Source organism: Dipodomys ordii, unplaced genomic scaffold (assembly GCF_000151885.1).
Source record: "Dipodomys ordii isolate 6190 unplaced genomic scaffold, Dord_2.0 Scaffold2, whole genome shotgun sequence".
NCBI lineage: Eukaryota > Metazoa > Chordata > Mammalia > Rodentia > Heteromyidae > Dipodomys > Dipodomys ordii.
The window spans coordinates 30,678,854-30,706,662 of NW_012267218.1; the positions used below are offsets into that span (position 1 = coordinate 30,678,854).

Genomic DNA, 27,809 nt, shown 5'->3' on the forward strand with positions numbered 1-27,809 from the left:
AGCCCCCCGGCCCCCTCGGACTCCAGCCATGGCGAAGCAGTACGACGTGCTGTTCCGGCTGCTGCTGATCGGGGACTCCGGGGTGGGCAAGACCTGCTTGCTCTGTCGCTTCACCGACAACGAGTTCCACTCCTCGCACATCTCCACCATCGGTAAGGGGCGGTGGCCCGGGGGGCGCCCCCCCCTTTACCCCAGCTCGCGCCCCTAGTGCTGGAGGCGGTGGCACGCGAAGTCGGGGCGAAGGAACGAACCCGGGTCGGGGGTCGGGGGAGTGGCCACCATCAGGGGACCTGAGCCCGGGTTCCTGCAGGTGAGGGGGCCCTGACGTCTGCCTGGGGTGGGGTTTCCGGCCTCGGGCTGGGGAGCCTTCCCATCCAAGCCTAGAAAACACAGCGCAAGGTGGGTGTAGGCCGGAGCACCCTAAGCTGGGGCAGTGAAAATCGTAGCCCTTCAAGGGACATCATTGTAGTCCTTAATAAAAAGGGGCGAGGAAAGGTCAGGATGGGTGGGGGGTGCAGTCACTAGGTCACTGAGATCCCCTGAGTTCTAGGGTGGCCTGGTGTGAAGCCAAGATGGGGAAGAAGGGTGGAAGAGGTTGGCCAAATGGATTGAGTGTCCAGGACACAGTTGTGAAGGCAAGTCACCAGGTGGGACACCTGGAGAAGGGCATGGATACCTGGAGGTCCGGGAGGGAAGGATCAGACTGGAGGAGGAAGGCTTGGAATACTCACGAAGAGAAAGACTAGGGGCTCAGAAGGCAACGGAGGGCCCGCTTTAGACTCTAGTCGGGGGGCGGGAGTACGGGAGCCTGCGGTTGGAGGAACAAGGCCTAGTGGCATTCTGGGCAAGTTTTGCTTACTCTTCCTGGAATTGGTCTGTAGTCTTCCTTCTGAGAGTATTCCCAGAAGGTCCCTCACTGGTTCTATAGAACCCCTCCACTGGGTGCCTAAGTTGAGGGAATTCCACCCATGCCCACAGGTTCCATTCATTCTTGGTCAGTCTCTCCCGGAGCAGCGTCCTCACTACCCAGGCTGCTTGGAGAAAGGCGGCTGGCAGCTGGTCATCCCATTGGAATGCTGGCCTAGTAGCCCCCTGGGGCTTTCGGGGAGGGACCTTGCTCTCAGCTTCTTCTGGAGGATTCTCTCCAATCCCACAGCCTCCTCCTCCAACACACATTCTTTTGACAAGAGAGGAGAGTGGCTACATGCAGCCTGGAGGTTAAGAGGCAGGCATTATTGTTGGACATACCTGGAGACCTCACTTTGGGGCAACATGGTCTTGCTGGTCACTTAAGCTTCTGAGTTTCAGTTTCTCACCTGTAGCATGGATCTAATAGTGATATAACCCCCAGGTGTTATAAGGATTAAATGAGAGTATGGAAAGTATTCAACGGGAGTGGGAACGCTGGTTATTTTTGCTGTGGTGTTATCATCATGGAGCTGGGGGAAGGGTGCTCTTCCTCTTTATGGGGATCCCTAGCTTTAAGGGATTTAGGGTCAGGGAACAGAGCTTGTTCATGTTGCTCTGGGGAGCTTTAAGGCCAGCTCTTAAGAGATCCAGGAGCTTGGACTGGGCTGCTGTTTGGATGAGAGACATGTCAGCAATATGGAAAGGGACAGACACTGAGCCATGGCTGAGAGGGCTGCCTGCCTCTCAGGAGGGCTTGGGAAAGAGTCAGGTGTTGGGGAAAGGCTTGGGAGTGAGCCAGGGAGTGGCTGAGGAGCCAGGTGGGGTATGAGACTAGCTTGGGGACAAAGGGCAGAAGGTTACCACTTCACAGAAACTTGAAGTGGCTATTTTTGACATGGGCCTGATGCCAAGAGCTGTGGAGCTTTCTGCAGAGAGCTGGGGGTGCCAAAATTTTGCCTGAAGAGCAGTCGTGTGTACCCTGGTGTCCTGGCCACACTCCAAGTTCTAGGAATGACCTGGACTTTGCCCATTGAAGACTTTACTTTTCCCATCATTTCAGAAGTTCTTGAGACTCTTGCTTAGTTGAAGGGAATTAGCCCCCCAGGGGGAGAGACCCTATTTCTAAAATACTAGGATGGCCTTGATGAAACTATGCTTTCTTCAAAACATGATCATCCCTTACCCTCACATCTGTAATCACCACCCTTGCCTCTTCATCTTGTTTTATTCCCTTTTCCTGCTACACAGACCACAGAGGCTTCCTCAGACACCCTCCAGGGTTGACCCCTTAGAGGGTAAAGGTGAATTAGTGAGCTGGTACTTGTCTCTGTAACACTGTTTCTCTGCCAAGGCCATTGGTTTATCTGTTTTCAAAGATGGCTAAGTCTCCCTTTGCATAGGCAGCAAAGACTCCTTGGGAGTTTGGATCCCATGGAAGAGAAACCACCTTTCTTCACACCAGGCCTTTGTTCAATCTGTCCCCATGGATTTGTTTCCTAAATACTTCCTTATGTAAAGCTTACAATGGCATGTGATTCTCCCTACACTGTTTTCAGCATTAACTAAAACTGAAGGGCAAGAGTTGGATGGTGAAGAGAAGCTTTTTTCCTTAGGTGATTTGGGAAGCTTTCCAAGGAAGGGGCAGCCAAGAGACAAACCAGGGAGCCAAGGAAATGGGGGTTACCAGGTCAGATTTATTAATTTATTCATTTAAAAATGTGTGCTCTGTATGCTAAACTTGGGAGAGTCCCAGAGGAATAATAATACACAGAGTCACCACTCTCAAGCTGGGCCCAAACATTCTTTTGCCATGCTGACCATCAAGTGAGGTATTTATTTATTTATTTATTCATTCATGTGAATGGGGAAAACAAGGCAATTCACCAATTATTGTCAGATTCTTGGCCCACACTGACTCTTTGTGACTCAGTGTGTATAATGCTTACTATGAGAGCTTGTGACACTCCATGAAAGAGCCTGCCAGGGAACAATGAGACCTCCCAGGTAGACTGAGGCACTGGTCGCCCCTCCCTCCATCTTTCTTATCTCTTTGGCTAGCTAGCAGGCAGGTGACCTTGCAGCTAGGTTGGTACCACCAGCAGATGGAGGTTGTACAGAGTGGGACAGTCAGAGCCTCAGTGTTCTCTGCCTACACAATTTCCTGACAAGACCATCTCATCTGTTAACATAATTGGACATCCTTATGTTAGGTTTTTAAAAAGAGGTGGCCGAGTAAGAACTGCACCAGCACGCACGTGGTATTCAGGTAAGGGGTAGGTTTATTCAGTAGACGTGCTGAGACCAGGCAAGGTTGGCACTCCACGTGGCTGGGGAAGGCCTGGGAATGAGAGAGAGCTGGGAAGAGAGGAAAGAGAGAGAAAAGAGCCAGAAAAGAGCAGAGAGAGGGGTAAGAACAGTAGCACTCACGTGGTATTCAGGTAAGGGGTAGACCTGCTGGGACCAGGCAAGGTTGGCACTCCACGTGGCTGGGAAAGAGAGAGAGCAAGAAAAGAACAGAGAGAGAGCTAGAATAGGACAGAGAGAGCAAGAAAAGAGCAGCAAGAGCAAGAGCAAGAGCAAGCGAGCAGAAAAGAAGAGCAAGAGCAAGGGAGGAAGAGAGGGTCTGGGCCTGGGCTAGGCCTTATGTAGGGTATGGGCGGGGAAAGGTGTGGCCACATCAAATTCAGATATGACCTCAGCGGATGCAGATGTGACCTCTTCCAGGTGTCCCAGTTGCCTAGGTAATGCAGGTAATGGGTGGAGACTTTGCTGCGAGGAGGGTGGAGTCTGCTAGCCATCTAGGAGCGGACCTTACACCTTACAAAGTACCATGCCAGGAATTTTAGAGACATATATCATCACAGTGCACCTTTTCCTGCCCACAAGCCTATAATGTCATTGAGGAAGGAAGACATAAAAGACCTACTGCCTAAATGAGATAATATATCTGTATGTACTTACAAAGGAAGCACCGTGCAAATGTAAGGCACTGACTATGATCCTATCACTACCCTTAATGAAGGTCTCCCAGTGCTTATCCATGTAAGATGGATCCTAGAGGTAGCCAGTGAATGGCCAATGGCCTGTTGAGTGCATCACTGAGGGAGACTGAGGGGAAGGCTCCCCATCTAAACAGATGGGGAGAAATTGTCCTTACCAGGCCATCTACCTTCAGGAGCTCTTTGACAACCTTTCTGCATGGTAGCCAGGACTAGGATGTAAGCCACTAATAGAAAAACCACAGGGAAGGCTAAAGCCGGGTCTTTCTGTGTGGGCTGCCTGTGGGTTGGTTCCTACAGTAGAAGGGAGCAGATGGAACAACGTGAGCTGAGCAGAGAGATAACAGAGGTGCGAAGTGAGTGGGTGTCCATGATACACTGGGGGCAGTCTGACTGCAGCAGTAGGGAGTTGGCTTTTTTTTTTTTTTTAAAGCAAGAGAGAACATTCTTCTGTTTTTCTGTCTCCCAAACTATAAATGCTTTATGGGTGAGATCCAATCATATGTTTCTTTGTTTTCATAGGACCCAGTACAGAGCTAGGCACCATCATAATGCATAGTAAATTATTAATGACAAGATGCTAGAGCCACTTGGAAGAGAGCATCAAAGGCCTGGCTGGGGGAGGCGGGGCTTGAAGAGTGGGGTGAGATGAAGCTGGGGGTTCATTCATTTGGAGCCGTGGTGTTATTTGGGTTCTCAGGGCCCGTCTTCTCAATGGTGGCTCTTCACCTGCCTGGCTTTCCCTCCAAATGTGGGGAATAGGTCAAACCAGTCAACCTGGCACTTCTAAAAGGATCTCCTATGTTGTCTGCTCAGACAAGAAGAAAACACCCTACGTAGGCAACTATATCCAAGGGCCTTTAATGCCCTTCCTTCATGGTGGCCAGAGCTGGGAAATAAGCCACTGATACAAATTGAGGAGACTGCCTAGGGCATGTTTTTCTCCCTCCCAGTCCTTGGTCTGGGACTAGACAGTCTACCTGGTCTCTGGGCCTTTTGTTTGAAAAGCTACCCCTAGGCTGCTCCTTCTCTCTCTCTCTCTTTTGGGGAGGAGGAGGCTGTGACCAGTGATTTTCCAGTTGGACTGGTTGGGCTGCTGTGGCTTCAGGCTGCTTTCCCAGGCTGGGTTGCTGCTGCTGTCACCTTTCTCAGAAAAGTTCTGCTGGAACTGCCTCAAACAGCCTAGGGCAGGGTCTTGTGGTGACCCAGGGCCAGGGTTAGACCTGAGCCTGGAATGAAGTGGCCTAATAGACATTGGCACAAATGCTTGGGCTTTGCAATCCTAAAGGTCTTCAGATTTCTAGGCTGAGGAGCTGGGTACAAATACAGTGTGATGCTGTGAGAAGATCAAGGCTGGGCTGCAGGCTTTGCTTCTTTGGCGAGCCTTACCGGCTCTTTGTCCTTCACACACTTTAACATTTTTGTGCTTACTTCATCTCTAAATTGATGATAGTAACAAAATCTTAATGGTTGCTGGGAAGAGTATAGAAGCTAATGGATACAAAGCACTGGGTAGAGGCCTCAATAAAATGGTAGCTGCCATCACTATTTATTATTCCTAGCTCATAAGAATGTTGGTTGAGATGAGTAAATTGTCAGTAATGTGCTATGAGGTCATCCTGCTGGTCACTTGCAGATTCGGTCATTCTAGTACCATTTATTGAACTTCCACTATGCCAGAGACCAGGTTAGTGCTGGGGCTTCACAGAAATCAGAGAGCTGTTCTATATTTCAGGAGCACAGGCTTTGTGGGTTATGCATTTTTGTTTGTTTTGGTGCTACTACTGAGGCTTGAACTCAGAGCCTGGGTGAGGTTCCTGGGCTTTTTTGTTTGTTTGTTTGTTTGTTTTCCTCAAGACTAGCATTCTACCACTCTAGCCACAGCTCCACTTCTGGTTCTTGGTGGTTATTTGGAAGTAAGAGTTTCATAGGGACCTGCAAACTTCAGATCTCAGCCTCCTAACTGAAGCTAGGATTACAAGCAGGAGCCACAGGCACCCAGGTGGCTCTGTATTTTATTTCAGTTTCACTATACTTTTAGCATTCGTGCCAGGGTCTGAGAAGGAAGAAAGATTTAGGAAGGAGGTGGCGTAGAGTAGGGTGGCTTAGGATGATGGGGTGCCTCCGCTTTCAGGTTGGGACTCCATTCAGGGGTAGAAATAGCTCAAGCCTCTGTTCCTCCATTCCTCCCTTCCTCCTTCCAATGCAGGCACAGACCTTGCCTCTCCTACTCTCCCCAAGGACTGAGAAGAAACACAGCTGAAACCCACAGGTTTCACTGATCTGCACCTCTGTGGCACTTTGCATATCTGCAGGTTCCCAGCTTCAAGCACCCTATTCCCTCTAGAATCCCCACACTCACTGGGTTGTGTTCCTCTCTTCCTCTCCTCTTCCCAGACAGATTGGTGATGAACTTTACAGCATGAAAGTTGATATTTGGCCATTACTTACTACCCTGATCTCCAGCTCTTCTCCCAGAGCCTTCTTCTGTAATCTAATATGTGTGACCCTTTCCCTGTAAAACTGCCAACTTCCTGGCTAGGCCCTTGACCTCTGTTGAGCTCTTCTGCCTGGTTACCTCTTCTGAGGTCCAGGGCTTCCTGGACAGTCATTCCTCCCATCAAGGAAGCAAGGTCTAATGTCCAACCTATTCTAGAATTTGGCAGGAACTGAGACCCACAGAGAACTAGTGACTCCCATTTTGCATGCAGGTGATCCAGACTTAACAGTTCCTTCTGTCTCTCCAGATTGGCTTTGGACATGCCTTTCCACCCAGAAGCCCTTTCCATAGGCTGCCAACTGGAGCCTGTCTCCTGTGAGTCAAGGGACAGGAATGTGTGGCCTCCTATACGTCATGTGCCACCTCTGCTTCCTCCACCTGCCTCTGTGGGAGTCACAGGGGCTGTGACAGGAGTCTTGTTAGGAACTCAGAACGATGGAATTACCCTCATATTACATTTTGATATAGATATACCACTCCTTGCTAGGGGTCTGTGGTCTATAGAGGGCCAATAGTTGTTTTTGTTTTGTGCTGGTACTGGGACTTGGGTTCAGGATTTAGGCACTGTCTCTGAGCTCTTTTTGCTCAAGGATAGCACTTTACCACTTGAACCAGAGCTCCATATCCGGCTTTTTGTGGTTAATTGGTGATAAGGGTCTCATAGACTTCCTGGCTTTAAACCCACGATCCTCATAGCTCAGCCTTTTGACTAGGTAGGGTTACAGGCATGAGCCACCAGTGCCCAGTCTATTATTCCTTGATTGTTCTTCACTGTTGAAAAATTTCTCTCTGCTGCTTTTTTCTCTTGGCATGTGTCATATGCTGACTTCATTCACTCACTCATTTGTTCGTTCACTAACTCATTCATTGTCTCTTCATATGCTCAGCTGTGCCAAATAATATTTAATGATCTACCTTGTGCCAGGCAGTGAGACTATGAAATGGGTGGGATTCTGGTGTGCCCTCTGGTGTTCACAGTATAAGAGTCAGGCTTCCAAACTATCAGAATTTTATGCAACAGGAAATGTTTGCACTCACAGGGAAGTGAGAGGTTCTCCCTGGGGAGGTTGATAGAGCTTCACAAAGAAAGTGACATTTGGGTGGGGTCTTGAAGACTAAAGATTCCCAGTGGACTAAGGGGAAGCCCACATCCTTTCCCAGAGGGAAGAGCTGTGGAAAATGCCTCACCCCAGGGCTGTTGCTCTTCAGCCTTGGTGACCACACGTGGCAATACTAGCTTTAGTTCAGAAGGGCCCTCACTGGGAGTTCACTTTGCTGGCTCTGTGAGAGCAGATATATCTGGAAGTCTTATCCCTTCCAGGCCTCAGTTTCCATTTTCTTGAACCTTTTGCTAAGAAACAGACCCAGGAGGAGGTTGGGGAGATGAGTGGACAGTAACCCAGCTGATTGTGGCTGCTTCCATGGTGCTCACTGAGCACCCAGCAGCAGGCTGAGGGGGCAGAGGTCCAGGTTGGCCTCTGGCAAAATGGAGTAGGACAAGGGTAGCTGGAACAGATTACGCTGGTCAGAGGCTCCATGGACATCTTTGCACAAGGCGGTGGAAAAAGCACAGCAAAAGAAGCACCATTTCCCTGACTGCTTCCTATGCCCCCTCCCCCCTCCCCGCCCGGTGCACAGGAATGGTGTATCTTAGCTTTACTCATGTGCTCCACTCTGCATCTAGAGATCTCATCAGGAAGTGAGAGCTAGGAGTTTCAAAGTTGTCCTTGCTGGTGTTTGAGATATTTCTTGTAAATATCCTTAGGGTAAAGCTTCTCATAAGATTGTATGTACATGAATCCATATGTGTATGACAGCACACAAGTTTACACATACCTATAAGCAGGTACAAGAGTCCCTCTGAGACCCAGGAGCAGGAATGATTGTAGGAGAGGAAAGAATGTATTGGACCCTCTCCCTTTTCTCTCCTAAAAATAATGAGTTTGGCTGAAATGTGTTCCTGCCACCTGGAACCCTGACCCTTCAGATAGCACTTCCTCTAAAAGGTTCCTCTTTGAGTAGCCTACAAAAGTAGCTTGCACCCCTTTCTTACTCTCTTTCTTTCTTTCCTTCTTTCTTTTTTATCGATCATGGGGCTTGAACTTGGGGCCCTGAGCTCTTTTGCTTAAGGCTAGTGCTCTACCACTTTGAGCCACAGTGCCACTTCCAGTTTTCTGGTGGTTAACTGGAGATAAGAGTCTCATGGACTTTCCTGCCCAGGCTGGCTTTGAACCATGATGCTCAGATCTCAGATCCTCAGATCCTGAGTAGCTGGAATTGCAGGCCTGAGCCACCAGGTCCCTCCTCCTCTCCATACTCTTTACCCCATTATCCTACCCTTGTCTCTCTGAATTCATTTACTAACTTGCTAACTATTCATCCCTGTTGGAGTGAAAGCTTTCTGAGGACAAGGCTGAATCATTTCTGTGTGGCTCTTTCTTGTTTTGGAGTACCACGCTTAGTTTCCAGAACACAGTCAGTAGCCAATTGTTGGAATGAATGGATGAATGAACAAATGAATGAAGACATTTTCCTAGAGGACTTCTGCTTTTCCCTAAGGTAAGTCATAGGTAGCGTTGGTTTCTTGGGGCTCGTAAGACAATGAGCTCACTGTGCCAGGCATATATTTGGGCAGTGTGGGAGGAACTTCTGCAAGGGGTGAGTTGTTTCTAATAGCTTCAAGATCTTCTGCACAGATTCGTGTCCTAGGAGAAACTCAGGCATAGCAGGGAGGAAGAGGCAGCTGCCATGATCCCTGTGTGGGAATACTTTGGTATATGCAGAGACAAGGGGCTGGTGCTTTAGACTACAGTCAGTGTTGTTGGGAAGGTTCACTGTAGGTCAGATGATGACCATCAGCTCAGCCAGGCTCCTGGAGTGACCTTGTAGGACCTTGGACAGCCTGCTCTCTAGAGTAGGGTTTCTAGGGATCAAGCTGGGGGGCCACTCCAGCCTCACAATGTCAGTGTTTGCTTGGGAAACCTCATCTACATGCTAGCTCCTGGGTCCTGAGCTTCCAAAGCTTGTTTCTTCAATGTTTTATGTGAAGCTGGTGGCCTCCAGATCTCCCCTCTTTACCCCTCTCTTTCTGTGTGGATAGTGTATGTGTTTGTACATGGATGGGCATCTGTGTTAGTCTTAAAAAAAGAAAAGGAGGGCCAGGCACAAGTGGCTTATGTCTGTAATCCTTGCTACTCCGGAGGCTGGGAACTGAAGATCATGAAATGAAGCCAGTCTGGGCGGGAAACTTCATAAGACTCTTATCTTCAATAAAGTATCCCTCCCACCCCCCAAAAAAAAAGTAGAAGTAGAGTTGTGGATCAAGTTGTAGATTGTTAGCTTTGAGCAAAAAAGCTCAGGGTCAGTACCTAGGTTCTGAGTTCAAGCCCTAGGGCTGGCGCATGCGCGCGCGCGCGCGCACACACACACACACACAAAAAAAAAAAAAACACACACAACACACACACACACACACACACACAACACACACACACACACACACACGCCCAAAAAACCAAAACAATAACAACAACCAAAAAAAAAAAGGAGGAAAATAGTACCATTCTCAGAAGTTCCTGTGAATAGGCACTAAATCAGAGCCTTTGATCTGATTTTGTACTCTAGAAGTTAAAACATTAACTTGGGTTTTGTTTTGATTTTTTTTCTCCAAGTATTGGGATTTGAACCAAAGACCTCCCATTTGACAGACAGATGTTCTGCTGATGAGCCATGCACATCTAATTTTTCAGCTTGCCCTCCTCCCTCCCTCCCTCCCTCCCTCCCTCCTTCCTTTCCTTCCTTCCTCCCCTCCTGCCCCCTCTCTCTTTCTTCCTTTTTTCTGGGGGTGGGGGGCTTGAACTCAGGGACTAGACACTATGCCTTAGCTGATTCTGCTCAAGGCTAGTACTCTACTAAAACACTACCTTGGAATGAGTTCCAGGCTCATGATTTTGTCTGCTTAGATCAGGTTCTTACATTTTTACGTCCTATCACTCCCTGAGCAAGATGGTGAGATGCTGACTAATGCATTAGCTTTGACAGCCTGTGTGTACCTTTTCCTCAGAAGGAAGCGGGCGTGAGGGAGAGTCTGCAGCTCCAGAGAGGAGAAAGTCTGTCAGCACAGCCCAGGAAGGAGTGAGGTCAGAGTCACCAGACACAAGGCCAAAGGACAAGCTAGTGACAGGTTGGGTCAAAATGTGCTTGTCCCTCCATGCCCCCCCCCCCCCATTGCTGTGAGGATGTTGTATGCCGGGATCCTTGTTTTGAATTCTCTCTCTCCAGCTGATCACTTTCTGTGTTCTTCTCCTTCCTGTTCTGTCCCTTACATGTCCCCCCTCAGTAATGAGGGAATTTTTTTTTGCTCAGGGAAGAGGGTTTTAGATGTGGGGTTACTATCACAATGTCTGTTAGGGATGGCAAAGTCAGATAGCCGTCTCCCTACAGGGTCAGCCTTGATCTAAAGCTTGGTTTGTGGTCTCTCAACCAATGACCTTTCTGGAGGTAACCTCCTGCTACAATGCCCAGAAGTGCCATATGTCCAGCACATGCTGATTTTCAGCAGGGAGAGGGAATGAGGGCATTCCTGGGACTGGTGCTTGGTAACTGGAGCCAGCATGGCCCTGGAGATTGTGTGTCTGCCTTGGGTTTCAGGTGTATTAAATTGTTCCTTGTTGTTCAGTCTCATTGCTGATGTAAAAGCTCAGGTCACTCTGCTGCTCCTTTGGTCTGTGATTGATCATAGCGATAACATTTGGCACCTAGAGGCAGCCCTTTTTCCACTGAAGCATGTGGCATTGTTGAGTTGGCAAGCTGGCATCTGACATTAACCCATGAGGTGCTGCCGAGCTGCAAGAAGACAGCTGTTGACTGCCAAGAGACACAGACTAGCATTGCCAGGATTTAGGTTGTAGTCAGACTCTGGGAGCCCTTTTAGGGTTCCACAGTGAGTAGCATTTTCTCCTTTTGTTGAAGCATCCCAGCTTAGTGCTGGGTCTTTGCCCAGCTGCCCTTTCCATCCCCCAGGCAGTGACTCTGGATTTTCAACTTTAGCCTTCCTTAAGGGAAACTGGCAGGATCTTCACCTAGTATTTCATAAAGATCCATGCCAGGTCCTATTACATGCTTTACACCTTATCTCATCTTCAAAAACTGGTCTGACCTTAGGCTTGTAGGTAAAGAAGCTGAGGCCAGGAAGGGGTAACATGGCTAATTAGTGGCAATGGTAGGATTGGAATCAACCCCTGACTGCCCATTGTATTCTCTCTCTTTCTCTTCCTTCCTTCTTTGGCCTTTCTTTCCTTCATTTCTTCCTTCCTTCCTTTCTTTTTCTTTCCTCCTTCCTTCCTTCCTTCCCTTCCCTCCTTCCCTCCCTCCCTCCCTCCTTTCTTTCTTTCTTTCTTAGGTGTGTGTGCATGTGTGTGCACGTGTGTGTTGGTACTGGGGCTTGAACACAAGGCTAGGGCCTTCTCCCATAGCCATTTTGCTCAAGGGTGGCACTGTATTACTTGAGCTATTCTTCTACTTCCAGCATTTTGCTGGTTAATTGGAGATAAGAGTCTCACAGACTTTTCTGCTCAAACTGACTTTGAACTATGATCCTCAGATCTCAGCTTCCTTAGTAGCTAAGATTATAAGTCTGACTCACCAGAACCTTGCTTCACTCAGCTTTTTTACTATAGGCTAATGAGTGGTCTACCATTTGAGCCATGCCTCAAGTTCTTGCTAGAGATGAAAGTTGTCTGCCCAGGCTGACTTCCTAGTAAGATATGGCTAAGGGTGTGAGCCACTAGCCCCTGGCTGTATTCTGCTTGATGGCCATGACACTCTGCTTGTCAAATGCAGCCCCTGCATGCTGTCCAGGGCCTTCTTTGGAAACAAACAGTGATGGAAGAAGTATTCTTTGGCTCCGGTATGCCCTGTTGTCTCATTTTCAGTCTTTTCAGCACCTCCACAGCTGGGCTACAGGGCTGCCAGCTCTTACGATTCCTTAGAACCAAGTGAGGACAGTCCATCTTCCTGTACCATCACTAGGTTTTGCCTCAGCCCTAAGTTCCTACAAGAGGGCCTTGTCTCTCCTTCTAGCTGCCCAATGGCTGTGCTGCCATTGTGCTACAGGACTCCAGTAGTGGCCTGGCAGTCACTAAGGGATACTGCTGCAGGGGCAGAGGCCGTGAAGTCAGGCCTCAGCAGGAAGAACAAGAGGTCTGGAGCTGCATCGGACCAGTCACGTGGTGAGGGCAGCGACATCCGCAGGTGCATCAGGATCTGGCACATAGCTAAGGGGCTCTTCTTGCCAATGTCTGTAATGGCAAGAAACAATTCCTGCTTTGGAGGTATGGCCACTTGTCCTTCGTCACGCCCTCTGGGGATTCCTCTCATAGAATGGCTACGTGATTCCTGACACTGCATGATGGTGGCAGAAATGTTAAAAACAAAGCATAAACAACACAAGCTTGATCAACTAAATTATATTCCAGCCCCCTTAGGTACTTTTGTCTAGGTAGGGGTAGAAGACAAAATGTTGGAGGCAGTAAGGGAGCAAGGACTACTTTTGAAGTTTTCCTCTCAGCCTCTAATTGAAGCATCTTGCCCCTCAGCTTGGAGAGCCATTAGGTAGCTGTGGACAGTCACAAGCTATGACTTCTTATATTCTCCTGGGCCCCCCTTAGGGGTCACTAAGAAACAGGGCATATGCTGTGAGGATAGCCAAGGGCTGAACTTGGGGTCTGGCCTGGCTAGGCTTTTGGATTTTTTTTGGTCGGTCATGGGGCTTGAACTCTGGGCTGAGTGTTGTCCCTCAGCTCTTCAGCTCAAGGCTAGTGCTCTACCACTTGAGCCACAGCACCACTTCTGGTTTTCTGGTAGTTTATTGGAGATAAGAGTTTCATGGCTTTTCCTGTCCAGGTTGGCTTTGAGCTCTGATCCTCAGATCTCAGCCTTCTGAGTATCTAGGATTACAGGCCTGAGCCACTGGGGCCTGGCTTCTGGCTAGGTTTTAAGAGACCAGTTTTCTAGTTCTGGCTGAGCTGTAAGCTGTGGAGACGTGAGTGGGTTGGCTTCTCTGTGCCTCACAATACCCACCCTGCCTACTTCATAGGGATTCTGTATAAAGACAAGTCCTTGTCTGTAAGCCTTGGATGCAGTTGTGCCCTAGAGTTGGGCTGGATGGAGGTTTGGTGTGCATAAGAGTTGGTAGGTGTGGATGAGCCCTAAGAATCTGCATCTGTAAAGCTCCCTGATGAAGGTCTCAGTTTCTCCTAGTACAAGTAGTAATGAGGGACTAAGACTGGGGACCAAACAGTAGAATCCTGTCTTCATCAGGGTTCTCTGCTATTGCTTTTCCAACGGCTCCCAGGGAGCCTTTGTTGAACAGAGGGAAGGTAGGAGTGAGAGCCACTGTGAGTCAGGTGCTCTCCATGCATTGTTTAAATATATCACAAGGAACCTTAGGAGACAATGATGTGCTGCAGATAATGAAAGTTGGAGCTGAGAGAAGTTAAGACTCCCCCCTTTCCCCCCCCCCAGTCACACAGGTGCCAGACCAGGATCTGACTCCAGTGCCCACACGTCTCTCCCACTACATTATGGCTCCCACACTTTCCTCTATCTACCCCCCCCCGCCAGTCCCTAACACATAGGCTTCACTCGAGTTATGATTCAGTAGGTGTAGGCAAGTCAAAGGAGCTGCATTTCATTTCATTTTTAAGATATATATTTTTATTTTATTTATTTATTTTTTGTCAGTCGTGGGGCTTAAACTCTGGGCCTGGGCATTGTCCCTCAGCTCTTTAGCTCAAGACCAGCACTCTATCACTTGAGCCACAGCCACCACTTCTGGTTTTCTGGTGGTTTATTGGAGATAAGAGTCTCACAGACTTTCCTGCTCTGACTGGCTTTGAACCGTGATCTTCAGATCTCATCCTTCTGAGTAGCTAGGATTACAGGTGTGAGCCACCGGCGCCTGGCTTATTTTTAAGGTATCTTTATTTAAAAAGAAAAAAAAATCACAACAAACTCTTAGGTAATTTTAAGGCTGAGGACCTGCCAAGCTCAATAAAGAAGAACAACCATATTACTTCTCTCTCTTTTCTTTTTGTTTTCCCTCCCTCCCTCCATCCCTCCCTTCCTTCCTTCCTTCCCTCCCTCCCTCCCTCCTCCCTCCCTCTCTCCCTCCCTCCGTATGTGTCCATACCTCTGGCTTTTGGGTGGTTAATTGGAAATAAGAGTCTCATGACTGGGAAGTGGCACTGTGGCTCAAGTGGTATAGCACTATTCTTGAGCACAAAGAGGCTCAGGGACAGCACCCTGATTCAAGCCCCAGGACTGGGGCGGGGGAAGCTTGGACTAGATTTGAACCTCTATCTTCAAATCCCAGTCTTCTGAGTAGCTAGGATCACAGGCATGAGCCATTGGCATCTGGCATACTGCCTGTCTTCACACTTGAGGTGCAAAGCTTTTGGCCAAATATAGTTGTCAAACTTAAGCATGTATGGCAATCTCCTGGAGAGAGTCTGCTGGTTTTCCTCCTCCTCTCCTCCTGCCACCAGAAGGGATCCTATAGGTCTGAGGTAGGACCTAAGCACTTGCCTTTTTAACAAGTCACAATGATGTTGGACATACTTAGAGAACCACAGTCTCAGGAGCTTGCTACTTCCAAGTGTGATTCATGGGTCAGTAGCCTCCACTTCATCTGGAATCCAGCTTTATGTAATTTCTTACCTCACATGTCCTGAATTCAGAGCTACATTTTAACACAATCCCCAGTTGAGTTGTGAGCAACTTAGTGCGGCTTAGAGCCACCAGAATGAGCAAACACGGGCTGGGAAGGTGGCTTAGTGGTAGAGCGCTTGCCTTGCATGCCTGAGGCCCTGGGTTCGATTCCTCAGCACCACATAAGCAAAAAATAAAAGCCGGAAGTGGCACTGTGGCTCAAGTGGTAGAGTGCTAGCCTTGAGCTGAAGAGCTGAGGGACAGCGCCCAGGCCCAGAGTTCAGGCTCCATGACCAGACCCCCCCCCCCAAAAAAAAGTCTCAGAATGCACAAACACTAGGGAGCAGGGGCAGATGGAGAACATCTCTTCTCATGCATATGAAAGAAACAACAAAGAGGGGTTAAGTGTTCAGGGGGACACCCAGAGTAGAGGGAAGGTGAGGGCTGTAAAGGACAGAAGATTCTTCCCTGAAGAAGGCAGGGAGAACAAGAAAGTGTGAACAGGAGAGTGGGGTGGGCCTTAGAGGAAAGGCTCCATCATCAATATAGTGGAGAGGCATTATATTGCAAGTGCAGGATGAGGAGATAGATAGCACTCTGGGGCCAAAGCCTTCAGCAGGGAGGATAGTAGCTGTGAGGATGTGAAGGTGAACATCTCCGAATAAACCACTGGCTGAGAAGCCAAAAGAGCCAAAGTGAGAGCGCACGAGTTTGAAGGGACTCAATCAGGCCAGTGTTTTGACTTTGTCCTGCAAAGTAGCAGTGGAAAAAACCAGTAGCCACACAGGAAAGGGAATGGGTCAAGTTTGGGCACAGGATACTACAGGCCAGTGTACTCATAGTGGAAGGTCCAGACTGTGTGGGAACATAGAATAGAAGGAATAAATGCTATCGGAATCTTTTTGTTTTTATTGCTAGTCCTGGGGCCCTGAGCTTCTTTTGCTCAAGGCTAGTGTTCTACTGCTTGAGCTACAGATTCACTTCTGGCTTTTTAGGCAATTTATTGGAGATAAGAGTGTCCATATACATTCCTGCCCAGGTTGGCTTTGAACCACAATCTTCAGATCTCAGCCTTCTGAGTAGCTAGGATTACAGATGTGAGTCACTGGTGCCTTACAACCTTATTTTTTTTTAAGCTTTTGTTTTTTATTTAAAGAAAAAGGTGAGCTGGGCACCAGTGGCTCATGCATGTAATCCTAGCTACTCAGGAGGCTGAGATCTGAAGATCGCAGTTCAAAGTCAGTCCAGGCAGGGAAGTCCAATCTTACTTTCAATTAACCAACACAAATGTGGAAGTGGAAGTTTGGCTCAAGTAGTAGAGCAACAACCTTGAGTAAATAAGTTAAGGGACAGAACCCAGGTACTGAGTTCAAGCCCTAGGACTAGCACAAAAAAAAAGTGGAGGAAATCCTTCAAAAGGTATGGACTTACTGTTTCTTCTGCTATATATTTTGTATATAAATAACTTAAATAGAAGCATTCTGCAGCTTGGACATGCTACAACACATTCTATGGGGTGGTCAATAGGGCCTGGGTTAAGATAGTTAGGGAGGAGGAGCATTGCTAGGAATTCCCTGGCCTTGGCTCCAAGCCACATAAGAAGTACAGAAAGCCAGGTGGTGGGTCATATCTATAATCCTACCTACGTGAGAGGAGGAGATCTGGAGGATTGTGGTTTGAAGCCAGCCTGGTTAAAGTATTTGCAAGATTCCATCTCAAGCAATAAAAATCTGGGTGCAGTGGTATGTGCTGACTATTCCAAAGAGGTAGGAAGTCTAAACGGGAGAACTTCAGTCCAGACTGGCCTAAGCACAAACACATGATTCTATTTGAAAAGTAAAAGCAAAAAAATGGCCAGGGGCATAGCTTAAGTGATAGAGTGCTTGCCTGGCAAGCACAGGCCCTGAGTTCAAATCCCAGTACTGCCAAAAAACAAGCACAGAAAAAGGAGGAGATGAGAAGGAAATACACTATTTCCCTACCTGCTTGTCTCTTCTAACATCTTTTGGCTCACTCATTCATCTCCTAGCAGAGTCCTTTCTTTTCAAGGACCCACAGGGAACTAGGAGATGAGGTACAGTTAAGGCTCCCACGCCTACTTCACATGCAACTCTCCTCTCATTCCCCCACAAAACAGCACGAGGGAGACCATGCTCTCAGTGTCAGGCATACCTGTTTGAATTTCTGCTACATTCTATGCCAACCTTGAGCTAATTTTTTGCTTCTCTGACTTTTGTTTTCTTCCTGCTAACCTCTGTAAGGGCAGGAACACTTTTTTTTTCTGCTCTGTCTCCACCAAACACTGTGCAAAGTACATAATTAAGTTCCCATGAATGTTCATGTAATAAGAGACATAAAACCCATCCATCCTCTCCTTGTATCTACTTGGTTTAAGGCACTATTTTTCTTTCTTTTTGTTGGCTTAAACTCAGGGTGTCATGCTCATTTGGCTTGTTTGCTTGCTCAATGACTTGCTCTACCATGTGAGCCAGGCTGGTTTTTTGCTGGTTAATTGGATAAAGTCTCATGGACCTTTCTATTGAACTGGCCTCAAATGGATCCTTTAGGTCTCAGCCTCTTGAGTTGCTGGGATTACAGGCATGAGCCACTGGTGCCTGATTAAGCCACCATTCTTTCCTTTCTCTTTTTCCTTTTTCCTGTGCTACTAATGGGGCTTAAACTGAGGGCCAGGGAACTCTCATTTAGCATTTTCACTCAAGGCTGGCTCTTCAGCACTCGCCACATTTCCAGTTCCGGCTTTTTTGCTGGATAGTTGGAGCTAGGAGTCTCACAGACTTTGCTGCTTGGGCTGGTGATCCTCAGATCTCAGCCTCCTGAGTGGTCAGTTACAGGCATGAGCCACTAGTCCTCGGCAAGGCACTATTTTTGACTGGGCTAGTATGAGGATGATTAAGTTTTGTAATTCTTTTCTGGTTCTTTTTGAAAAAAAGGCACTATGACATCAAACATTAAGAACTTCTCTGTTACTTTCTATGTGAAATTACTGGGGAGAAGCAAATTCCTTATTTAAAAATTCTTTAAAACTGGGCTGGAAAGGTGACTTAGTGGTAGAGTGCTTGTCCAGCATGCATGAAGCTCTGGGTTCAATTCTTCAATACCATATAAACAGAAAAAGCCGGAAGTGGTACTGTGGCTTAAGTGGTAGAGTGCTAGTCTTGAGCAAAAGAAGCTCAGGGACAGTGCCCAGGCCTTGAGTTCAAGCCCCAGGACTGGCAAAAAACAAAAAACCATATATTTAAAACTATTTTTCCAAACAAGAGAAAGTATGCTTCTGCCTCCTACCAAGGCCAGGTATCCTCCTCCTTCCCTCCTTTTTATCCTCCTCCTCCTCTTCCCCTTCATAAGGAAGAATGGCTACCAGACATTGCCCACTTGGAAAAATATAGCTCATTAGATATGAATCAGCTTGGGCTGGCGAAAAATGATTCACATATGACCAACTTGATTTAGTTCAGGTTGTTCACTCAGAATCTTTCTCCCTTTTAATTAAATGGTGATTGGTCTTGATGGTAGGAAGGTAGAGGCTGCATTTAGTCTGTATTCATGGAAAGCCAGGGACAGGATGGATAAGGGCATGTTTTCTCCTTGGCAGAGCCCTAACATTTATGGAGGAGGGTGGAGTGGCAGTGGTATTGGAGGTGCTAGCACTGTGGAGTCCTTGTTTTTTTTGCTGGTCCTGGGGCTTGAATTCAGGGACTGGGCATTGTCCCTGAGCCTCTTTGCAGTCAAGGCTAGTGCTCTACCACCTGAGCACAGCAATACTTCCAGATTTTTCTGAGTAGTTTATTGGAGATAAGAGGCTCAAGGACTTTCTTGGCTAGGCTGGCTTCAAACTGTGACCCTCAGATCTCAGCCTCCTGAGTAGTTAGGCTTCTGGAGGTCTGTGCAGTCTGGTGACCAGTGGTCTAGAACTCTACCTTTCCTGTGATCCTATCTGAAAATGGTGGCTCATGACTTAACTCACCTCCAGGGAACACAAGAACACTTTAGCTTAATTAACCTACTAGACACAGCCCTTGAATCACTGGGCACAGTTGGGGCTGGGGAGAAGCCCCTCTCATTTCTCAGAGGGGAGGCCAGCCCATTGCTGCTGGAGGTGCTCATAGCTGATGCAAATGTTCTCCAATATGTGTCTACCTTGGGTAGGCTATTTGACAAATCCTGTTTCCTGTGTCCTGGGGCCGCTTAGCTACTCAGGCTCTTGGGCAGAAGAACCTGAGGACCCTGTTTCCTGTGGCATGCATTGGCCATTTGACAGCTGTGAGCACCCACTACATGGCAGGCACTGTACCATGATCTAACAATAGCTACAGTGTACAGACAGTCGCCCTATCTCTTCCCAGCAATTCTAGGGGATAATATGAAATGTCTTCAATGTAAATGGAGCCCAGAAAAGCAAGGAGCCCACGAGTTAAGTGGAAACCCCATTCAAATCGCTGGACATTTCATTAGAGTCAGTTTATGATTAAAGAAGGCCTTCATTGCATTTGATATTTTTCACATTAAATTAGAAGGAAATCCCTTTCACATATGAGCTCCTTGGACCTTTCCTAGTCAGTCCTCATAGGTGCCCTTCCTAATTTTTTTGCTTGCTTGCTTTCCCCAGGTGTTGACTTCAAGATGAAGACCATAGAGGTAGATGGCATCAAAGTACGGATACAGATTTGGTGAGTTGTGTTGGAGCAGACCCTGAGGTTCATCTGGGATAACTATCTCTATGATGGTGTATGAGCCTTAATCTCTGATGTTTTTCTTAATAAACTTTATGGGAATTGTAAGTCACCAAAGGTCAGGAATTAGAAGGAATTGGTAACGTAATCATTATCTCTGAACCCTGGGGTTGTACCACATGGTAGTTAAGACTGGAAGGATGGAAGGTTACATCTTAACTATGGCGGGGAACTCTTGGTGAGAGTTCAGTGCAGTTTCTGCCAGTAGCCACTAGGGGCCGCTGTAGCACTCTGGCAGTGTCGAAAGTACTGTTTTTGCTTCATGTGGAGCTACCATAGAATCCCAGAATATCATGGCAATGACCTCAGAGGCCTCATGGGCATTGGGGAGGGTCAGTATCCTCTATCTGGCCAAGTCTGCACTGGTCAAATTTTAGAGAGAGCTATCCAAGGCCCAGTTAAGATTGTAGGTTGTCCAAGTACAAATATAGTTGTCAGTCGTCAGTTGAGGCCTAGGCCAGTGGACCGAGTCTCTCACTGCAGAGTCAGGGCTTTTGATCCCCTTGGGGTTCCAAGTACCTCAGATTGTTCACATCACAGCTCCCAAATTTCTCTTTCAAGGGCACAGGGGCTCCCAATTCCTGTTCTTCCCCTCCCTATCTGCTCCTGTGGTCCATACTCTACTGAAGGACTGGCTTTGTATTGTAGGGACACAGCAGGGCAGGAGAGATACCAGACCATCACAAAGCAGTACTATCGAAGGGCACAGGTGAGTCAGTGTTTTCAGGGGTTAGAGGTGGGACACTGCTACTCATGCCCCTGGGTCTGGATGCTTGAGATGTTTGTGTCACTTACCCCTGAAATAGGCTCTCAGATTGCCTGTCAGGGAGGGAGCCTAGAACAGCCTTCTGGAGGTTGGCTGATTGTTCATTCCTCAGTTATTCTTAGAGACTTACTTGAGGCGGGTTCTCTATCCTCTCCCCTCCTTTTTTCCCTCCACCCAGGAACAATGACCAGATCAAAGCATGTGGTGCCTTCCTACCCCCAGAGCAATCTGTGATGGATCTAGAAAGAGGCAGGTGGGGGGATCTGGGAGAGAACTTAACATTTCTGGATGCTGAGGGGTTCTCATGTCAAGCAAGGAGAAGGGAAAATGGGCCCAACAGTTAAGCATCACCCTTCTGGGTCCATGATTGTGCACTTTCTCTGTGCATCCACCTCCCCCCTCTCTCTCTTTTTCTCTTCTCTCAGGGAATATTTTTAGTCTATGACATCAGCAGTGAGCGCTCCTACCAGCACATCATGAAGTGGGTCAGTGATGTGGATGAGGTAGGAGATCCCTACTTCACTGACAGGGGTGGGGAAAGGGTAAGCTCTCAGGGTGAGTGGGTCAGTGCTTCCAGGAAGCCTTGCCTTCCACAGCACTGGGTAAAGTCCTCTGGGCAAGTAAATCATGAAGAGGAAGCTGAAGCTGCCTTTCCCTCATGCTCTGTACATAGCCTCAGTGGCTATTCCCTCCCTGTAAATTAGTTTGTTCCCAGCCTTCCTTGTGAACTTCCTAAAACCTCAGGAGCAGATGAAATTGTGAGACTGGGCTTTTAAATCTGGCTCTGCATATACTGGTGGAACTTTGGCGAGCCATGTGAACTCTCTAGTCCCCAGTTCCTCATCTGTTGAATGAGAGCTGGATCAAGTCCAGGGTCTTTTGCAGCTCTAATACCACTTGTTCAACCCAAAAATAGAGCATTAGCTAGCTTGTCTTCTACCCTAAGCTGTCCTCCTGACATTCCTGGGATAGCCATGGTAGTACCAAACCCTTTACATACTGTGTGTTTTCCTATACATACCCACCTATGACCAACTTTAACCTGTAAGTTAGATACAGTAAAAGATTAATAATAGTAATGAAACAGAACAATTATGGTGTAATAAAATGTACTTAAAAATCTATGAATGGGAGCTGGGAAGGTGGCTCAGTGGTAGAGCATTTGCCTTGCATGCATGAGGCCCTGGGTTCGATTCCTCAGCACCACATAAGCAAAAAGCCGGAGGTGGCGCTGTGGCTCAAGTGGTAGAGCGCTAGCCTTGAGCTGAAGAGCTGAGGGACAGCGCCCAGGCCCAGAGTTCAGGCCCCACGACCGGACCCAAAAAAAAAAAAAAAAAAAATCTATGAATGGTTTGTTTCTAGAACTTTCCACTTCATATTTTTAGACCCCTAGTTGACGACAAGTAACAGAAATGGTTAGGAACAAAACTGCAGATAAGGGATTCTCCTGCACCCCAGTTAGCCTACTGTCTTAAGCTTGGTTGTGATGTGGAAACCAGTGGGACTGTAAAGGGAGATGGGAAAGAGAAGGGACCAGTGCCCTCACTGGCATTTCTGCCTATCCTTTGCCCCTAGTATGCACCAGAAGGGGTCCAGAAGATTCTAATAGGGAATAAGGCTGATGAAGAGCAGAAGCGGCAGGTGGGAAGAGAGCAAGGGCAGCAGGTAAGCGGGAGTTACCTTTGGGTCTTTGGCAGTACTTTCAGAACAAATCCTGACAACAGAGACCCAGAAATATACCTCCTTATCTTCAGATCCTATGAGTGGGGATCCAGGAGTGTGCTCTCCAGTCTTGAGAACAGAATCCTAGGAGTGCACTCCCCATTTTCAGGTTCTCTTTCAAGTCCCATGGCAGCCTGTGGCACTGGGGGAACTGACACTGTTAAGAGTTTGCTCTCTGTCCTTCAGGACAATGATCAAAGGTCAGTTGAAACCCAACTGTCTCTTAGGCAGCAACTCCTGCCGGTCCATACCCCCCAAATAAGATCAGCCTCTATTTAAAGCATCATCCTCATGACAGTGACAAGGAAGGACTCTGAGTTGCTGATGTCTTCTGTAACAGTATCCAGGCCACCTAGAGAAACCATGGAGCAGCGAGGGTAGGAGACAATGCTAAATGAATATCCAAATATCCAGGGACTTTGGCCTTGAGGTATGTGACTCAACTGGTTGAGCACCTGCCTACCAAATATACAGGGACCATCTTCTTAAGAGAACAGAAACAACAATTGATATTCTGATGTAAGAGTTATCCACCCACTTTGAGGGCTTCAAGAGTTCCTCTCTCCCTCTCCAGTCAATAGCATTTCCATTAGCCCTTAAAATAAAATTGATTTTTTTTGTTAAAAAAATACATAGCATCAAGAAATGTGAACGCAGAGGCTAGCCTATTAGAGTAACAGTATTTATCTAGTACTGCATGTGTGGCACTGTACTGAGGGCTCCTAGGTGATGATCCTATTTAATCAACCCACAGCCCTGGCTGACAGACACTGTCATTCCCTGTTAGCAGAAGACGAGCCTGGAGCTTCGGGAGAGCAGTAACTTGTCCAGGCTTGTGCAGCTGTGAGGTAGATTACGGGGACTGCAGTCTGAGACTGTTGGACTCCAATGCCTTTTTTCCTCATTTTTATTTATTTTTGAGATTGAAGGAGAATTCAAATAGATACAGACAAACACACATCTGATTGAAGTGTGATGAAAGAGTGCACGGAATACAAAAAGAGTATGTTCAAAGCTTATTAGAGAAAGCCAGGCACTGGTGGTTCGTGCCTATAATCCTACCAACGCAGGAGGCTAAGATCTAATGATTGCAGTTCAAACCAGCTTGAGCAGGAAAGTCCACAAGACTCTTGTCTCCAGTTAGCCACCAAAAAGCCAGAAGTGGAGCTATAGCTCAAGTGGTAGAGTGCCAGCCTTAAATGAAAAAGCTAAAGGACAGTTCTCAGGCTCTGTTCAAGCACCTGTATCAGAACAAGGAAAACAACAGCTATTAGAGATGAAAGAAAGATGGCTGCCTCTATTGATCTACCATACTGTATCTCATGTGTACAGGGGGGCTGAGGAGGGACACACACACACACACACACACACACACACACACGGAGAAAGACAGAGAGAGAGAACGAACATCTTTCCCTCTGCCAGCCTGTGTCTTAGAAGGAACTCTTCAATTTCCTCTGAGAAGTGATCTACTCAGAGGCATTGTGAGCACCGTGGCAGACGTAGGTACCCAGTGGCATGGCCATTCCCTTCCTTTGCTGACTCTTTCAGACATCTTCTTCTCTCGCAGCTGGCCAAGGAGTACGGCATGGACTTCTATGAAACAAGTGCCTGCACCAACCTCAACATTAAAGAGGTGAGAGCCCTGGGCCAGCTGCCTGTCTCTAGAGCCCAGCACAGCGGGAAGGTGAGAGGGGGAAGTGGCGCACGGGAGCCAAGATAAGCTGGAAGTTGTCCCTTGGGGCGCTGCAGGGTTGCGGGGCGGCAGACCGGCACGGGACTAACCTGTGCCCCTTGGCTTTCCAGTCTTTCACACGCCTGACGGAGCTGGTGCTGCAGGCCCACAGGAAGGAGCTGGATGGTCTCCGGACGCGTGCCAGCCACGAGTTGGCATTGGCAGAGCTGGAAGAGGAAGAGGGCAAACCTGAGGGCCCAGCAAACTCTTCAAAAACCTGCTGGTGCTGAGGGTCCTGTGTGGGGTGCCCCCACCAACTCCCTTCCCTCACGAGGTCTGGGAGAGCAGGGGAGCCTGGGCTCTGCCCACTGCTTTCCTCTCATTTGGTGACCCTAGCTGCTACTCTCCCCGCCTGGCCCCGAGAGCAGCTCTGCTGTGGTGTCTGAGCAGCCTCTGTCCCCAGCCCCTGGACTCTGGAGCAGTGTCCTTCAGCCTGTTTCCCCAGCCACAGGTCTGTTGCCAGCCCACAGTGTTCTGTAAGCACCGATTCGCTACCCCAGGCTCCCTGGACGGACAGTGGCTGAGGCTGGAGTCAAGGCCACCCGAAGGCTCCTCCCTTCTCTTCGAGCATCTTGTCTCCTCTCTGCTTTCTCTCTTCCTCCCACTCCCTCTGGCCCCTTCCCTCTAGTGTGTTCTGTATGGAGCCACCTCCTTCCCTCTTGCCTAGATGTCCTGCTGTGGCTGCTACTGCAGCTGCTTCCTTCCTAACCCTGGTTGGAGGAAATGGACCCAGGCTCATGGAGATGTCCAATCCTCTGCTCCAGAGAAGACGTCCCGCCTTGCTTTGCGGTAGCCCAGAGGCTAAGGGTGCTTCTCCCACCTCCCCTCCCCACTGCCCCTTCTTCTGCCAGAGGCCTGCCTCCCCATGGCCTGGAAAAGTGGGTCATTGAGGTAGAAAGAAAACATCCCTTTGGGGGTTGTCTTACCTCTGTGCTTTCCCCCATCTGAGCTTTGGCCTTGCTTTGCTGCCTGCCTGCCTCCAGAGAACTGACCTCAGAGGCAGATTCTTCAAAGAAGAAAAGAAATGAGGGCGGCAGGGATCAAAAGTCACCTCCATTCTCTACCTCCCATGCAGCGAGTATACAACCTCTCCACAGGGGCTCCTGAATTTGAAGTATGGACCAAGGCACTGGGGCTGGTTAAGCCTCTAGAAGAAGGTGTGCTCAGAAGTGAAGGGCTAGTTCCTCCATGTCCGGGTCAGAGCCAGTGCATACAGGCCAGGAATAGCTTTTTGTTTTGTTTTGATTTTCAGTGTTGAGGGGATGTGGCCGTAGCAGGGCCTCCTGGGTTCCTCTTTCCTATCTTCTGGAATAAGAGCATATCCCTGGACTCTTGGCAGAAGTGAGAAGTGACATACGCATGTCACTGTTACACTGATCCCAGCCTTTAGCAGTCAAAGTTTCTCTGGGTCCCAAAGTTTGTCTAAGGGCAAAGACTTCGTGGGAAGAAGAAAAGGAGGCCGTGGGTAGGTAGACTTGAAGCTGTTCAGTTCCACCTTCAAGACAAATGCTCTTCTTGTCTTCTTGTCCCTGAATAGGTCTGAGGGCTTGCCAACTGTACTGTGGCTACTAAGGGAGCGAATAGGATGCCCTCTTCCACAATTCTCTGTTCAGAAGTTTCTTTAACCCTCAGAGGCCCAAGAATAGCTTGAATGAAGTCACTTCAAGAAAGACCAAGTTATCTGGAGACTAGTGGCTCAAGCCTATAATCCTAGTATCTCAGGAGGCTGCAATCTGAGGAACATAGTTCAAAGCCAGCTTAGTCAGGAAAATCCATGAGACTCTTATTGCCAGTTAACTACCAAATGCCCAGAAGTGGCTCTGTGGCTGAAGTGGTAAAGGGCTAGCCTTGAGCAAGAAAGCTCAGGGACAGTGCCCAGACCTGGAGTTCAAGCCACAGTACCAGCACAGAAAGTAAAATAATAACAAAAAGAAGAATCAAGTCAATCACAGCCTAGGTAAGAGGCTCGAAGCTATACGTCATGACTGGGGCTGAAGGCAAAGCAAAAGAACTGGGTACTGACCATTCACTTACCCAGGACCCAAACCCAGAACACACACACACGTGTGTGTGTGTGTGTGTGTGTGTGTGTGTGTGTGTGTGTGTGTGAAGAGAAGGGCCCCACTTCCTTATTTCACACAAAAAGGTATAGGGTAAAATCACCCAACATTTCCTCCAGATAGATGCCCAGCAGAAGAGACTGGCTCAGGAAAAAGGAATATGAGACAGGTTAGCATGATAGAAAGAAAAGAAGAGCAGGAATAGCAATGCATCGTTGGCTAGTAAGACATGTTGCGAGCTAACTTAGGATCAAATCGTGTCTGGCTGGAGCTGCTTCCCTGAAGGCCAGCTCCACAGTGTCCAAACATAAGAAGCATCACCTTGGGAGTGATCACCTAGAAGGCTAGTGGAGCCAATTCTCAGGCTGCCCTTAGTCAGGACCTGTGCAAGAACTTCTATTAGACACTGGCCTCAACCTGTGGGCCAGCGTTGTTGCTCTTCAAGAGGCTCAGGCAGAACACCACCACTGTTTTTCTCTCCTAGCCCCCTCAGGAAAGAGGATTTTATTTTTACTGTACCCTTTGGGTTTTAGAAGGAAAAACATAGGTTTAGGATCCTGTAAACTGATAGGCCTTCTCTATCAGGGCCACAGCTGGGAGCAGGGATGGCAATCGCAGGAGGGTTGAGATGTTAGGGTACAGCTACACTTGCCAGGTACCAGTCAGCCTCACTGTTAACCTCCTGTCCAGGAGGTTTCCTGGGCTGTGTCACTAGACCTCGACTGTTGAGCAGGCTCTCCTGGCCTGTCTTCTGTCACCACCTCTGTCCCTGTGTCTTTAGATTCAGTCCCTCCCCAGCACACCACCTGCTCCTGAGCCCCTACCATCTCCCTGTGACAGGGGAACTTTGTGTACTGTGTCTCGGGTCCATTATATGAATCGTGAGCAGGGTTCATCTATTTTAAACACAAATGTTTACAAAATAAAGAATATTTCAAACCACAGGTGTGTCTACCTATGTGAATCCTGGAGGAGTCTCACTGGGATCCTAGCTATGAAAATGGGAGGAGCATGGGTAGAAGAGGTCCTAGAATCCTCCAACAGCAGCAGTACAGTGACAGTGGAGGTGTACTTGGGTCTTCTGTTTCCAACATAAAGTTCTCACTGCCCCCAGAGCAGGCTTATATCACAGGAATAAAATTAACAGTAACCAAGTGCCAGTGGCTCATATCTGTAATTCTAGCTACTCAGGATATTTGAAGATCATGGTTCAAAGCCAGGCAGGAAAGTTCATTAGACTTCTATCGCCATTTAACCACCAGAAAGCCTGAAGTGTGGTTCAAGTGGTAGCATGCCAGCCTTGAATGAAGAAAAAGCTAAGGGAGAGCATGCAGATGAATTCAAACTCCAGTTTGAATACACACACATATACACACACAGAGTCACTGGAAGGGAAAAGGAAGCTGAATAAGCTGTGGGGTTTTCAAAGATAGTAGATTCTCACTTGTTCTGGATGAATCAGGAAAGCTTGTCCTAAGGGACTGAGTGATCTTTCAGATTTTTGATTGGATACCTGGGAAGCAGAGGTTGAATGCAATCTCTGGAGGACTCTAGATATTTAATACTGATATGGAGCTAATGGACAAAAATGTTTTGGGGGTAAGAATGGAAGGAAGGGAGGGAGTAAAGTAGGGCAGGTCACCAGCAATAGTCTTTAA

The 27,809-nt window shown here is 48.1% G+C and overlaps 1 protein-coding gene across 1 annotated transcript; it reads left to right on the plus strand.

Annotated features, from left to right (window-relative positions):
* Nucleotides 1-28: 28 nt before the first annotated feature.
* Nucleotides 29-25,823, plus strand: Rab15 (RAB15, member RAS oncogene family). Its single transcript, XM_013015736.1, has 7 exons — nucleotides 29-152; nucleotides 19,745-19,805; nucleotides 20,517-20,577; nucleotides 21,060-21,137; nucleotides 22,210-22,299; nucleotides 23,927-23,992; nucleotides 24,163-25,823. Exons 1-7 carry the CDS (start codon nucleotides 29-31, stop codon nucleotides 24,319-24,321), a joined length of 639 nt encoding a protein of 212 aa, XP_012871190.1. The 3' UTR covers nucleotides 24,322-25,823.
* Nucleotides 25,824-27,809: the final 1,986 nt, after the last annotated feature.